This window comes from Azolla caroliniana, unplaced genomic scaffold (genome assembly GCF_043228905.1).
Source record: "Azolla caroliniana isolate FFs.n. ecotype wild unplaced genomic scaffold, voAzoCaro1.0.p SCAF_9, whole genome shotgun sequence".
NCBI lineage: Eukaryota > Viridiplantae > Streptophyta > Polypodiopsida > Salviniales > Salviniaceae > Azolla > Azolla caroliniana.
In genome coordinates, this window is record NW_028230444.1 from 19,572,227 (window position 1) to 19,585,321 (window position 13,095).

General features: G+C 36.2%; 1 protein-coding gene across 1 annotated transcript; it reads right to left on the bottom strand.

The window, feature by feature from the left end:
- Positions 1 to 2,787: 2,787 nt before the first annotated feature.
- On the bottom strand, positions 2,788 to 12,870 carry LOC147860476 (AT-rich interactive domain-containing protein 4-like). Its single transcript, XM_087324170.1, has 15 exons — positions 11,979 to 12,870; positions 11,687 to 11,878; positions 10,298 to 10,351; positions 10,126 to 10,214; positions 9,760 to 10,030; positions 9,520 to 9,576; positions 9,398 to 9,429; positions 6,402 to 6,537; positions 6,100 to 6,267; positions 5,409 to 6,029; positions 5,149 to 5,286; positions 4,966 to 5,064; positions 4,091 to 4,191; positions 3,912 to 4,002; positions 2,788 to 3,334 (listed from the first exon to the last, which is right to left on the bottom strand). Exons 1-15 carry the CDS (start codon positions 12,249 to 12,251, stop codon positions 3,182 to 3,184), a joined length of 2,475 nt encoding a protein of 824 aa, XP_087180296.1. The 5' UTR covers positions 12,252 to 12,870; the 3' UTR covers positions 2,788 to 3,181.
- Between the last annotated feature and the right edge of the window lie 225 nt (positions 12,871 to 13,095).

Here is a 13,095-nt window from a genome sequence, read left to right on the forward strand (position 1 = left end):
TTCAAATGTATTTTCATCACAATTTTTTACAACATTATCAGTGAATCCAAATTAATGTATGTTTCAAATCATCTTAACATCATTTTAGTATTGAAAATGGGCATCCTTCTAATCTTCAACTTTCTTCATAAAAAATTGACGCTCTATGGGTATATCACTGGTAACACAAAACAAATTGCTATATTATACTCTTGTTAGTGTAGTGAAATTTGTAGGCTAAAGGAAATTACTTTCAAACAACAAGCACATACCTTACATTGACTCTCATTGTGGTTATTCTTCATCATCTATCTATATCAAATCTTATAACCTCTTGACCCCATTTTATGCTTTTTAAGGTAATTGGATTGTCCCACACAATCTATGATAATCAAGGGAATCGATATTCTAAGTTGTAGTACGAGTTAGACCAACAATGCCATGCGATATATAAATAACTTAGTTACAAATGAATCTATATTAGAGATGCAACCTCTTTTCTAGTACTAGTCGATAAAAGTGTTATAAATCATTGACACTACTCCAAGGAATTTTTAAACCTGGGCCTCTAGGTGGAATGGTACTATTCTCTAACTAAGGTGCAAATAAATGCAATATATAGATAAGTTTTTTGGTTCTAGTCGATGAAAGCGTTATAAATCATTGATACTACTTAAAATGAATTTAATTCGGCAAGGTAGGTTGATCGTTGCATTCGCAAGAATTGGACACGAATTTGTACCATGGCAAGGTACTATTCTACCACTAGACCACCAATGCATGACAAATATTAATTTCCACAAAAGTTTTGAAGTTTTATTTATGTAAGAATCGCCCTTTAATTCAAATATATATTTTTCACAATTGTTTACAAGATTATTTGTGAATCCAAATTAGCGTATTTTTCCAACCCTCCCAATAAAAAAATTGTATTGAAAATGGGCATCATTCTTATTCTCAACTTTATTCATCAAAGATTAACTCTCTATGGGTATATTTATGGTAACACAAAAGAAATCGCTAGGTTATAATGTTGTTAGTCTAAAGGAAATTACATTCAAACAACATGCAATACTTGATACTCACACTCATTGTGGTTATTCTTCTTCTTTTTTAAGTGCTCCAAATCTCATCACATCTTAGTTGATCTAGTATTGTGCTTTTTAAAGGTAATCTAGACTATTCGTGCCTTGACTTGTGTGACGCAATGGACCATAATCAAGGGAATCGATATTCAAAATTCAAGTACTAGTTAGAGTATCCATGCATGCGATATATAAAGAAGTTGGATACAAAAGAATCTAGAGTAGAGATGCTACCCCTTTTCTAGTACTAATCAACAAAAGGCATGACATTACTCCACACTGTCGTCACGCCCAATCTTGACAGTGCCAACATGGTTTGTTTCGCCTATCCATATGACATAACCATACAAGTCTGACGAGGACCAACTTCACCACCTCTTCACTACACTCCAACAACTCCATTGCCTCGCGGGGTGAACTCGCTCAAACCATCATGAAGAGTGACGATAGTTTGATCCCACCGCTACGCTTCATGCAATTAGGACTACGTGCCTAGCAAGCTACTTGGGACAAGACTACTCACACCGGCATATTTAGCATTGAACTAGCTTCACTCTTCATGATGGCTCGAGTGTTGGTAGTTCTAAGGCCTGGTTTGGTTTGGTTTGAGTTCAACGGTTTTAAGTGTATATTTTTAAAATATTTGTTAGATATATTAACTCTATATAATACATAATGTGGTATAATATATTTGTTCTTTAAAAACAATGGCATTTATTTGTCAATTGTCATATTGACAAATGGGTCTTTAAAAACCATCTTATTTTTAGTTGACAGGGCAATCATGTAGCTCTACTTCCTACTGATCAATCTACTATTCAAATATTCAGATATTTAACAATAACATTAACATGCTTTATAGCTATCCTATACCTTATGGTTCTGTGTCAATATGACCATATGATAATTCTTGTCTTTAGCACAACCTGTGTAATAGATTGATCCAAAAACTTCTAATTCAGATCTTCATTGTCATATGGTCGCAAAGAGTAAATTAGAAGTGAGAAATGACACAAAGACTCATTACTTGCACCACAAAACAATCCAACTTAAGTACTGTATCATAGTAAAAAATTAAAGTTCATTAACGAAATCTAATGGTTGCAAAGGAGTTGCATGCTTTCACTCACAGAACCTATTTACGCCTCGTTTTGGTGGCACGTGATCTACCACTACATAACATCGTTAAGAAGGTAACAGTTGGTATGCTGGCAATTGTGATCACTCAAGTCACAAGCATAACATCAAGATGATTTTCAACAGCAATCACATCACTTGCATCAATCAACCATACATAGTCATTAGGCTCAAGCTTGAAAGGACATCAACCAATTGAGAGAATTATGAATATGTAACCTGGTGCAGTTGCAATTTTAACATCATATACAAAAAACATAAAAACCATGATAAAACCATGTTGCAATAACAATATTCTTTTCCAGACCTCTTAATGGGAGATTGATTGCTATTTTCAGCAACTGATGCTATGACACATCAAGACAGAAATAATAAACAAAATCCACCACACTTCGCATATCGACATCTGCCACATTGCTTATAAGCATTGGTATCAAATAACCAGTGGCTGCAGAGAAACTTTACCTGCTAAGACTGAAACACAAAATAGACGATTTTTTCCCCCTATTCGGAGATACATTCGGTGCAAAATTTTCAGGATCTCATTTCCTTCATAGAAAGTGAATGTTAATGTAATATATCCTGGTTTCCATTCTACGAGAGTAAATTTAATTTCACAAATTTTGTAACAATATAACAATACATCATAGGAAAGCAGAGATCATATCATTTATCTGCACTGCTTCCCTCTTGAATGCAAATGGTCATGAGATATTCGCAGATCTAATCAGGACTACTTACATCAATGACTTCAAGAATAATCTCTTGACAAGCATAATCAGAAATTTACAAAATAGGGACGCTGTGATCATCTTATAGAACATAGAAAACCTGCGGAAAAAGAAGTGCATGGTACTCGTCAAAAATAGCTCCGGCGTTCCCTTTTCTCCTTGCTCAAACTTCTCGGTAGACATAAAACTGTGCAAAGACAATTCCCTTGATGTAAATAATGTGTTTTCTCTCCATGGAGATGGTTGTGATCAAGCTCGAACTGTCTTCAAAGTTGATTCCGATAATCGACAATAGCCATTAGCTGGAGTCTTCAATTTCTTCTTCCCAGATGCAGTTCGACCACCATTGGAAGTACTGCATTTTGGGCATATATACTCAAGCCCATCCGTTTTAGCATACTCCTAATATCAAACCACGGAAGGAAACTATTAAATATCATTATTATATCGAGCACATAAAAAAATTATTAGCTGCAAGCAAAATTGTTGAACATTTTAAGGCCCCAATTGAACATTTTAAAGCATGATATGAAATTAATCAGATACAAAAAAGACCTCTTTTACAAATGAGATGAACAATTAACTCTTGTCCTGGCATAGATGAAAATCCAGTATCTAAGATAACACTATCAACTGAAGGATGAGACCACCAATAGCTTGAATGTGAGATCTGAAATCGCGTATGTTTCAAGTTAAGGTTTGAATCAGTAATTTCTCATGTCTACATTGTATGGTAATCTATATAATCATGTTAAGCTTTTCCAAGTGCTACCAGGGAAAGATATGCGGTTAGATCATTATAGTTCAATCCTTACAGATAAACTGTCTCCCCAGTTTAAATTTGCTTCCTGTGTCCATCTAGAATATTTTTTTAATATATAGCCTAGTATACAATGATATCAGAGATTATTAGCAAATATAGACAAAGGCAACTTAATATCTGCATCATAGCCAAGGATGAAACAGAACTGAATATAACCTTAAATGCACCCAATACATTCCGTTTGTCACAGCCATAATGTGCCCACTCTCCACAAATTCCACAATTTACCCAATCACCAGCTGCGCTACTGAAAAAGTACCGAGTGTCAGACATCTTATTACGAAAACATTACATGACTTGCACTGGAAAAAGAACAGCAGAAAATTAGGTCTAACCTGTGGCATATGATACAACATTCACCATCCACATCATCATGTGCAAATTCGTACTCCAATAGGTATGTTTCATAGTGTTTCTTCAATGTATTCCCAACACCCTACACATTCCCACGCCATTGCAATTACAATATAATCTCCCTCTCTATCTCTCTCTATCTCTCTATCTCACATAGATCGCAATCGGTCTCCCATGGACATTGAAAAGATATCTATCTATCTCTTTCTTTCCTAAAGAATATTGTTTTGTACAGCATACAAATTCACAAGATCGCTTTCAAACATAAGAGAAATTGGAACAGTTGCAAATGACATGCTCTATCTTGCCATCAAGAATGTAACTGAAGCAGCTTCTCCAGATATAATGCTGGATATGGTACTAAAAATAATATGTTACCATGTGATGGCCACCCAGCTCATCACAAGGAAACATGTCCTCTGAGACTCTTTGAAATAGCCTGCACCTGTGACCATAAAGATGGATGAAAATTATCTCTGGTAAGATAAACTTCCATGTACAGCCTGACATTTGAGAATAAATCCCCCATATACTGATATCCAAAAACCATATATACATCCAGAAACTACTTAAAAAGCGTGATCAAAGTCACCATGAAACAGTATGATAGTTGTAGGTTGATCCTTTCGTGTAGCAGTCTGGAACCTAGTGCTTTATGCATCTGTAACTTTTATACAGCACCCTCTACAAGGGATTGAAAAAAGTTGAGGTGAGAACTGCATGTTTATTACTTAATGCTAAAGCAAATCTAGCATATCTGTCTTCTGATGTGATATTTGCATTTATGTTGTAATTAGAGAGTTTACTCTCTAAAAATATTCTAACACAACTTTCCATATGGGGACTAGAATATTACAGTCATTTTGTTGAGAATGGTATGGTTACGCATTTTTGAGAAAACTTGTCCCCTCCAATTGATGCCATTTCCTACATGGAACCCTCCTCTTGAGACCACCTGATTTTTAAGCACAAGAATGGCCTCAACAAAAAGTCTAAACTGACCTTCATATTACAATGCTCCAAAAACACAAACATATACCTCCTTATACAAGTTGTATAAATCAAGCCTTTTCCCATTTAACACAGCATCTGGAAAGGTTTCTACATCTGTTGACGCAGCAAGACGGCCGTGCCCACGTGAAATGAGAAACTGCATAACATCTTTCTTGAATTCCTCCTGTTCCATACCAGAAAAGTACATAAGAACATATATCTAATACAATCCATCGAGAGATGCTGCTATACAAGTACTGAACTTTGATGATTCACCATAAACAAAAAGTGACATGGAACTCAAACCTCTGAGCACTCAAGCATGTGTCGGCGATTACAGCCATGTTTCTTCATTGGAACAGGGTTTAAAGAAAGCATTTGCGCAGGGGATGGAGCTCGAATACTTGGAGCTCTATTACTAACAGAAATGCTTGAATTCGGTGAGAGTATGGTTCCTATACTTGAGTTTGGCCGAGAAATTCTTCCACTTGAACCATTTGGCAAAGTTGCTTTCATGTTCAACATATTGTGAGCAGCAGCCACGACAGCTCCTGAATATGGCATTTCTTGGTTTGCATGCACATGAGGTATTGGTTTCATGGCCGCCATATAATTACATGTAGGTATCCGAGTTCCAATATCAGAAGATTCAGAATCTTCATCACCAGAAGATTTACTATAGAAACTTCCATAACTGTCTATCCTTTGCCTTTTCCTACTTGGAACTGGGGGGGTTAACCACGATGGTATGTTAGAAGTATAATTACTATTATCCTTTCTTCCAAGGTCAATTCTTCGGGGTAATAAGGTGAGAAACCTATCAGCATCCTTTCTTTGGAAAGAAGCTACTGGAAAACCTTGTATTCCAGCAATACCCAATGCGACAAGCGTTCGAAAAGAGAGTTCAGGAGCAAGCTGTCGTAAGACCTGTCAGAAAGAAAAATAAGACCGAAGGAATAACATGGATAGAATACATGTATAGAATGACAAAAGCTACCTGCAATGCCCAAGTGGAGCTTCTAAACCTGACCTCCGTTACACTTTCACCACAGGCAATAGATGCAGATTTCCTTACATCTCCAACTGCACTTTTGCCATTTCTCGTCAAGGAAGATACAAATTTGCTTTTATCCATCAGTTCCTTCTTAATAGAATACTCTAGCATCTGTTAAGGATATAATGAATAATTACTTTACATTTTCATGGCATGCAGAGAAACTTTCACCAATTCAATAATTGCAAAGAGAAGATCTCGAACATCTAAATATTTCAGCACATTCAAACAAGTATATTGCTAACCTGATCATCCAAGCAAATATGTGCACTCCCAGCCACAAGAAGAGAGATCCGAGCAGACGCTGAAGTGCACACATCACAGCGCATAGTCACAACACCTCGAGCTGGGGCTGTAATATTTGAAAGTGGTGAAGATGCACTAACATCCAGAAAAAAAAAAAAAAAGAATTAAACTATGCCAACAAAGAAAAGTTAAGAATACAGGAGGAGATTCAAACTCAATATCTTGAATTGTGTTTAAACAGAAATTTAGAAATTTGCCCACTATAGAAAACAAGTACAGAAGTTTCTAACAGGAATAATATTTCGCATGAGGAGGCATACTGGCATTATCAGTATCAGATAAAAAAACCATTCTTGTTAGGTTTTCATAGGAAAGCACCTACTTCTCCAGATAATTGCTTCATATAGGTTGCCATAATCAAGGTTACCTAGACTACAGCATAGAGTGTTAAATGAATGACAATTTAACACCAGGTATCTGAAAACATCAGAAAAGTGCCTATGGAAAGCAAACAAACTCTCAAAATATGACAACTGTTTAGACATGTCCTCAAAGAAATAGCTTTTGGTTCCAGAAAACCAATAACCATAACCAAAACTTCAAAACATTTTTTTCGTAATTTGCATTCTCCATAAGTATCTATCACTCATTGTTGGTAAGAATCAGAACCTTGGTAATGATGGGGGACTAACATGACCCACAGGACCAGCAGTCGTTATAAAGCACTCTGTCCAGTCATTCAAGGTGGGGGTTTAAAATGGTAGAACAAAAAGAAATGTAAAATAGCCACTGCATTCAATTATTTCATGTTCCATGACTTTGGTTCTTTGGTTGATCAAAATAGACAAGCAATGAACCAAAGTTCATGAGTGATATGGAACAAAAGCACACTCTCCAACTGGATGGGTAGGGGTTTTTAAATGGGAAAACAAAACGAAATGTAAAATGGTTGCTGAATTGAAACTGTTTCCATCTTCCATGACTTCTGGCTGTTGATCAACAAGACAAAACGAAATGTAAAATGGTTGCTGAATTGAAACTGTTTCCATCTTACATGACTTCTGGCTGTTGATCAACAAGACAAGCAAAGAACAGGCCTACCTTCTTCAGCAATGGTTCCATACTCATTAGGTATTCTTGAAATCTTGCTTGATAAAATCTTGATAAACTTGCTTGGATAATCTTGCTTAATATCTTCATAAGAGCAGCATTCTGAACTGATGTTCTTCCCCATAGTAGTCAAGAACAGTGAAATCCAGAAACAAGCTTAGTTTTTCATTTCAGCTTTTAGTTAAATTTTCTTTTATCTCTCATCTCACAGTTGAAGAGAGTGTTGGTCCTATGGATCATGTTTCATCCATCTGGTTGTTGTTTCTCATGTTGGTTATAAGAAATCCTAAAATAATCAATAAACCTCATGATACGTGGAATACTGGAGATAAATAACTTTGGGTTTTAATCCTGAAGTAACTGAGTTTTTGGGGAAAAGGTTTCTTTGTATGAGAGAACATAGAGTGAAAGATGAATGCAAGAGTTTAACATATGCAAATATTTCTCTACAGAGGCAGGCATATGACTGGCACGATTGCATAGAAATAGATTCCAAATACAATTAGTGGCATTGTGAATGCAATACAACTTCATCTGAATCAACCATAATAAGTATGAATTATATTCACCTAATAGATCATAGGGGAACAAAAAGAAATTCCACCTCAAAACAATTGCCCATGCCATATAATAACTTACGGAGAGTGATATCAGCTATACACTAGCCAAACATGATGTATTGAAATTGCTGCAAAATTTAGAAGCTGGTATCCCCAAATTTGATCACATGACTATACATGTAAGGATTAAGGACATGCAGAAGCCAAACCAATGCATTGCCCTAAGTTGGTAGTTTGAGAGATAAAAGGGCAGGAAAAATCACTTACGCTTACACATTGGGGAAATTGCTCACGTTTCACCATATTCTGTATGATATTAAGAATGCATGGTCATTTTACAAAAATGCCATTTGAAGTAAAAAACACATGATGGGCGTTAATATAACGAAAATACAGACAAGGGGCACATCAGAATATGTGGTTAATGAAGACAATATGAACTTGACAGAGGAACACAAGGTGAATTGCATCTTAAAGGACCCAGATGGAACATGGAGAGTTATCATCAAGTGAAGAAACATTTCTCCTCATGTAAAATCTTGAAAAGAATGGAAAAACTTGGATTATCGAGACACATGAAAGCAGTTGCAACCACTTATACCAATAAACAAGATGATGGTTGAAGACAAAAGAAGCCTGTTCTTTGTTCAAAGGTTTCTATTCAGTGCGTGGGCTTTTGCACATTGGAGTGATGGTACAGGTTATCCAAAGGTGGGCTTTGGGCATCGACCAGCAGCCAGCAGCTCTTGTTAATTTTCCCAATATTAATTATTAATAGGGCAACAATTGTATTCAACCTTATATCCATGTTCGGTCATTCTTCAATTATGTGTAGAGACTTCCAATGTGGCTAAGAAAAAGAACTCGTTTTCTCTCATCGTTTAATTTTCTTTTAAGTGCATATCCAAATATCTACACCAGGCCATCTGGCAAACCATTTCTAGATGTGTTGGACCCAATTTGGTGAGAAAAAATTGCTTTTGTAGTTTTTCTGTGTGAAACTTTCATTGACAGACTAGATAAATGCCAGACAAATGTAAGTAAAAGTTACATTCTTGAACACAAAACATTATAGACTATCACCCTCTCACTAGTTAACCTTTAATGGTGAAACTTGAACACATGATATGTAAATCTGAAATTAAAATGCAGCACGATAGCTAGAGTCTGGAAACTGAACTATTCCAAATAATAGAAGAAGGCAATATCCAAGAATATCATGGGCAATAATTTCAATTGATCTTGAAACAAGACAAAGGTTTTGCAATAAAGCATGGAATCCAGAAAGAACTACATTTATGATAAACATGAATAAAATGAATTACCTCACACGATGAAGAAGTCGCATGCCAATTACCTGAGGCACTCGCAAGTTAAAAAAGCATCCACAAATCAGATTTTTTATTATCGGGCCCCAAACTCAATAAAACTTCAATTTCATACTTACTTCCACCATGAGCAATGCATTTAAACCATCTTCCAAAGCACCAAAAATATTATTGTCCTGAAATTCATAAACAATTTACTAAAAGAAAAGAGCCCAAAAACATCTTCAAATCTATTATACATTATTTCATTTGTCTACATGACTTATGGAACACATCATCATTAATAACACCAGCCTTACTCAACACGACAAATAATGAGCAGCTCTAAGATTAAGAATGTTCTTCCACTGCAAACATACCTGTCCATGTATTTCAGCAAGAACAAGCAGAGGAAAATCAGTTTCCTCATCATATATTTGAACTTTTGACAACATGCTTGGAGAACCGTCAACTTCGACAGACTCATTTATCTTTGGAGTTTCTAAAATCCCTTCCGGTGCATCCCCCAGAAGAACAGGGTTTACATTCTTTGAAGGACCAAGAGCAGAGCTTTGCGATTTCCAAATGCCACGATAAAATCGGAAAGATGCAATTGCAAATTGGCATGCATTCCAAATCTGACTGAAAGGGCTGTAGTTTTTCCATGGTTAGAGATCATTTGAATTTTCCAGTCTTTGAGGAATCATGCTTAGTAATATTCCTACCATAAACTATTTGGAACGTACCTTCTTAATACAGCAAAAAGGGCCTGACGGAAATGATTTGCCCACAATACTGTAAGTGGACCCTTCCAATAAATTACATGTGGTACACCCTAGTAGAAGTAAATAAAATATTTGTGTTATGCAGCAGACATTGGCAAATGAATCAAACTGAAAGTAATGCATGTGCAAGTACCTTGCTGTGTAAAGCATCACCAAATTTGCCTGCAGCATTGACCTCTAGACACACCTATAGCATAAAAGAATAGATCAACTGAGCTAGGGCTTCAGTAAACAATGCATGTCAAGGTTAAGGAGAGACATGGAGCCAATTTGATATTAACTTCCACGTAGATTCAACAGCCTGATATGAAACAAATTTGGTTGCGATGCACAATTTAAAGATGCCAATGTCCAAGGAAGTAATGTACACGATGCATAATTCTAAGAGCAAACCCTAAAATATGCTTGCAAAACAAAGCATCCACAATTAAGGCCCATCATTTGCGCTAATCTTTCTTTCAGAAGTTATACTACAAAAACTCTAGGATCAATGAAAATTGCATTTGCAAAACACAATGTGCAATCTTTCCCCGAACTATTTTAGTATAATAATTGTAAGACTGATGCAAAATATGTTTGTAAAACAAAATGTATACCCTCAGTCAAACAGTTATGGTTTGCAAATTACACTTACATAAAATGTTGTACATCCTTTAAAGCCCAATCTTTCTCTAGACAGTTTTGCTATAATATCCAACAATTGGTGCAAATATGCTTGCAAAATAAAATATACAATAATCCTAAATTAATATGAAACATGATTGCAAAGCAAATGTACGTATGTTTGCGAAATAAATGCTTTCTTACTTGCTACAATCCTAAGATTGTTGCAGCATATGTTTGGAAAATAAAATGTCTTGCTAATATAACCGAAGCTCAATGCAAAGATATGTTTGCAAAACATACACAAAACCTTTAATGCCCAGCAGTTGTGACACTCTTTCTCCAAACAGTATTACTACATTAACCCTATTATTAATGCAGTATTCCTTTGCAAAATAAAAATGTACAAGCACTAAAGCCCACCAAATATTATCTTTTTTAGAACAGTTCTACGACAATAATTCTAAGACTGATGTGATAATTCATTTGCAATATAAAAAAGCTACCAGTTGTGGTCATCTTTCTCTAGGCTAAAACTATCCTCATATCAACGCAAAACAGAATCCAGAACAATTGACCATACCAGTAGTTGAAAATCTTTCTCTAAACTACAATATTCCTAACATCAGTGTGAAAATTAATTTGTGAGACAAAGTGTACAGCTGTTAAAGCCAATCAATTGTGATAATCTTTTCCCAAAATACAATAATCCTAAGATAAATGTCAAAATACACTTGCACAACAAACAACAATAATAAATATCTGCAAGTCATCTTAACCTTTCCCTAAAGTATATTTACCCTAAGATCAAAGAAAAACTCGTGGTACCTTACTAGTTAGGCCTATTAATGGTGACAAACCATTCTTCAAACTACAATAATCCTAAGTTTGAAACGAAATGTAGAAATGTTGAGCCTACCAATTGTGGTAATCTTTCTCCAAACAGTTGTACTACATCTTCAGAGGTGGATATGTGGCCATCTGCAAGATCAAAGGGGCCGATGTCTTCGGTACCAGAAAGGCAGTCAGCCAGAAAATAGACTATGTCTGGTTCTAATGCTTCAAATGTCTGTTTGAATTCAGCCTTGTTAGGATTCTCCAGAACATGAACCTACAGCAGGCATTAGAGAAATACAGTTAAAAACCAAAAACTGGATTTTACCTCATTTCTTCATGAAAGTAAAAAAGAATGTATCTTGTATAATGTGAACCTCGAGAAAGCCATCTGTTACTAGATCGGTAGAAGCCCTAAGAGTGAGATGGCTTTCTTCACTGGTCTGAGCAACTTCTCCTTCAACTGTCTCTGCATTTTTGTTCAAGTTAATGGATTTTTCATGGACTGACGATGGTGAAGATTTGAATGCTTTAGAGGCAGAAACTTCTATTCCACCACTCTCCTGTATTTTCTTCTTCCCACAGTAAACCGCTAGCAGAGAATAGCCATATTTTCCAGCCTTAAGCGAACCTTGTGATCGCATCATCATTGTGTGATAACAGTAGCCTGATTACCTGCATACCCTCGTGAAGGATTCCTTCACCATAGCTATGGGTTGGAGAAGCCGAGCTCTTAGAAATCGAAGAAGAAATGTGGCGATGAGGCAATCTAGCCACACAAAATCAAAGAGCACAAACCTGTTTGAGGAAAAATTGCTGTAATCTACAGCCTTTCACCATGGTTATTGCTTTGAGAAGCTCTGGGCTCTCAAACCTCAACGAAAGGTGGCGATGAAGAAATCAATGTGAGGGAAGCTTAACTGTAAAACGAAGCTCAAAACAGCAGTCTTTTACGTTCATGGCTATGTCTTTGAGAAGCTGAGTTCTCAGAAGTGATAGAGGCGGGCAAGATATGAGAAATCGAAGAAGATGAAGCATATTGAATGAAACTAAAACTGTCAACTGAGGCTATACAGGGTGGGAATGGAACATTCGACGGAAAAATAAGGGAATGAGGGAGGAGAGAAGACTTAACTGGATTTTGAAGATTTTCAAGAGGGAGCGAGGATCTAACAGCCGAATGAAGATTTCAAGAGAGAAAAGGGACTGTCTAGCTAAAAATATGAAGATTTCAGCGTCAGGAAGGGAAGATTTAACAGCAAAATGACGATTCACTGGTAACCGCAAAAATGGTGACGTTAAAGGGAGGGAAGGGAGATTAAAGAGCAAGATCAATATGTCTACGAGAAATGTAAATATTTACCTGAAAAACAGAGTTATAAAGCGTGAGCAGGTTTAATGTTTGAGCTCCGGAAATTCCAGATCTCTGCACAGAAAGCTAGAGGTCTGCAGTAAGAGGGGGAGAATCCGAAGAAACAGTGTAGGAAAGAAGAC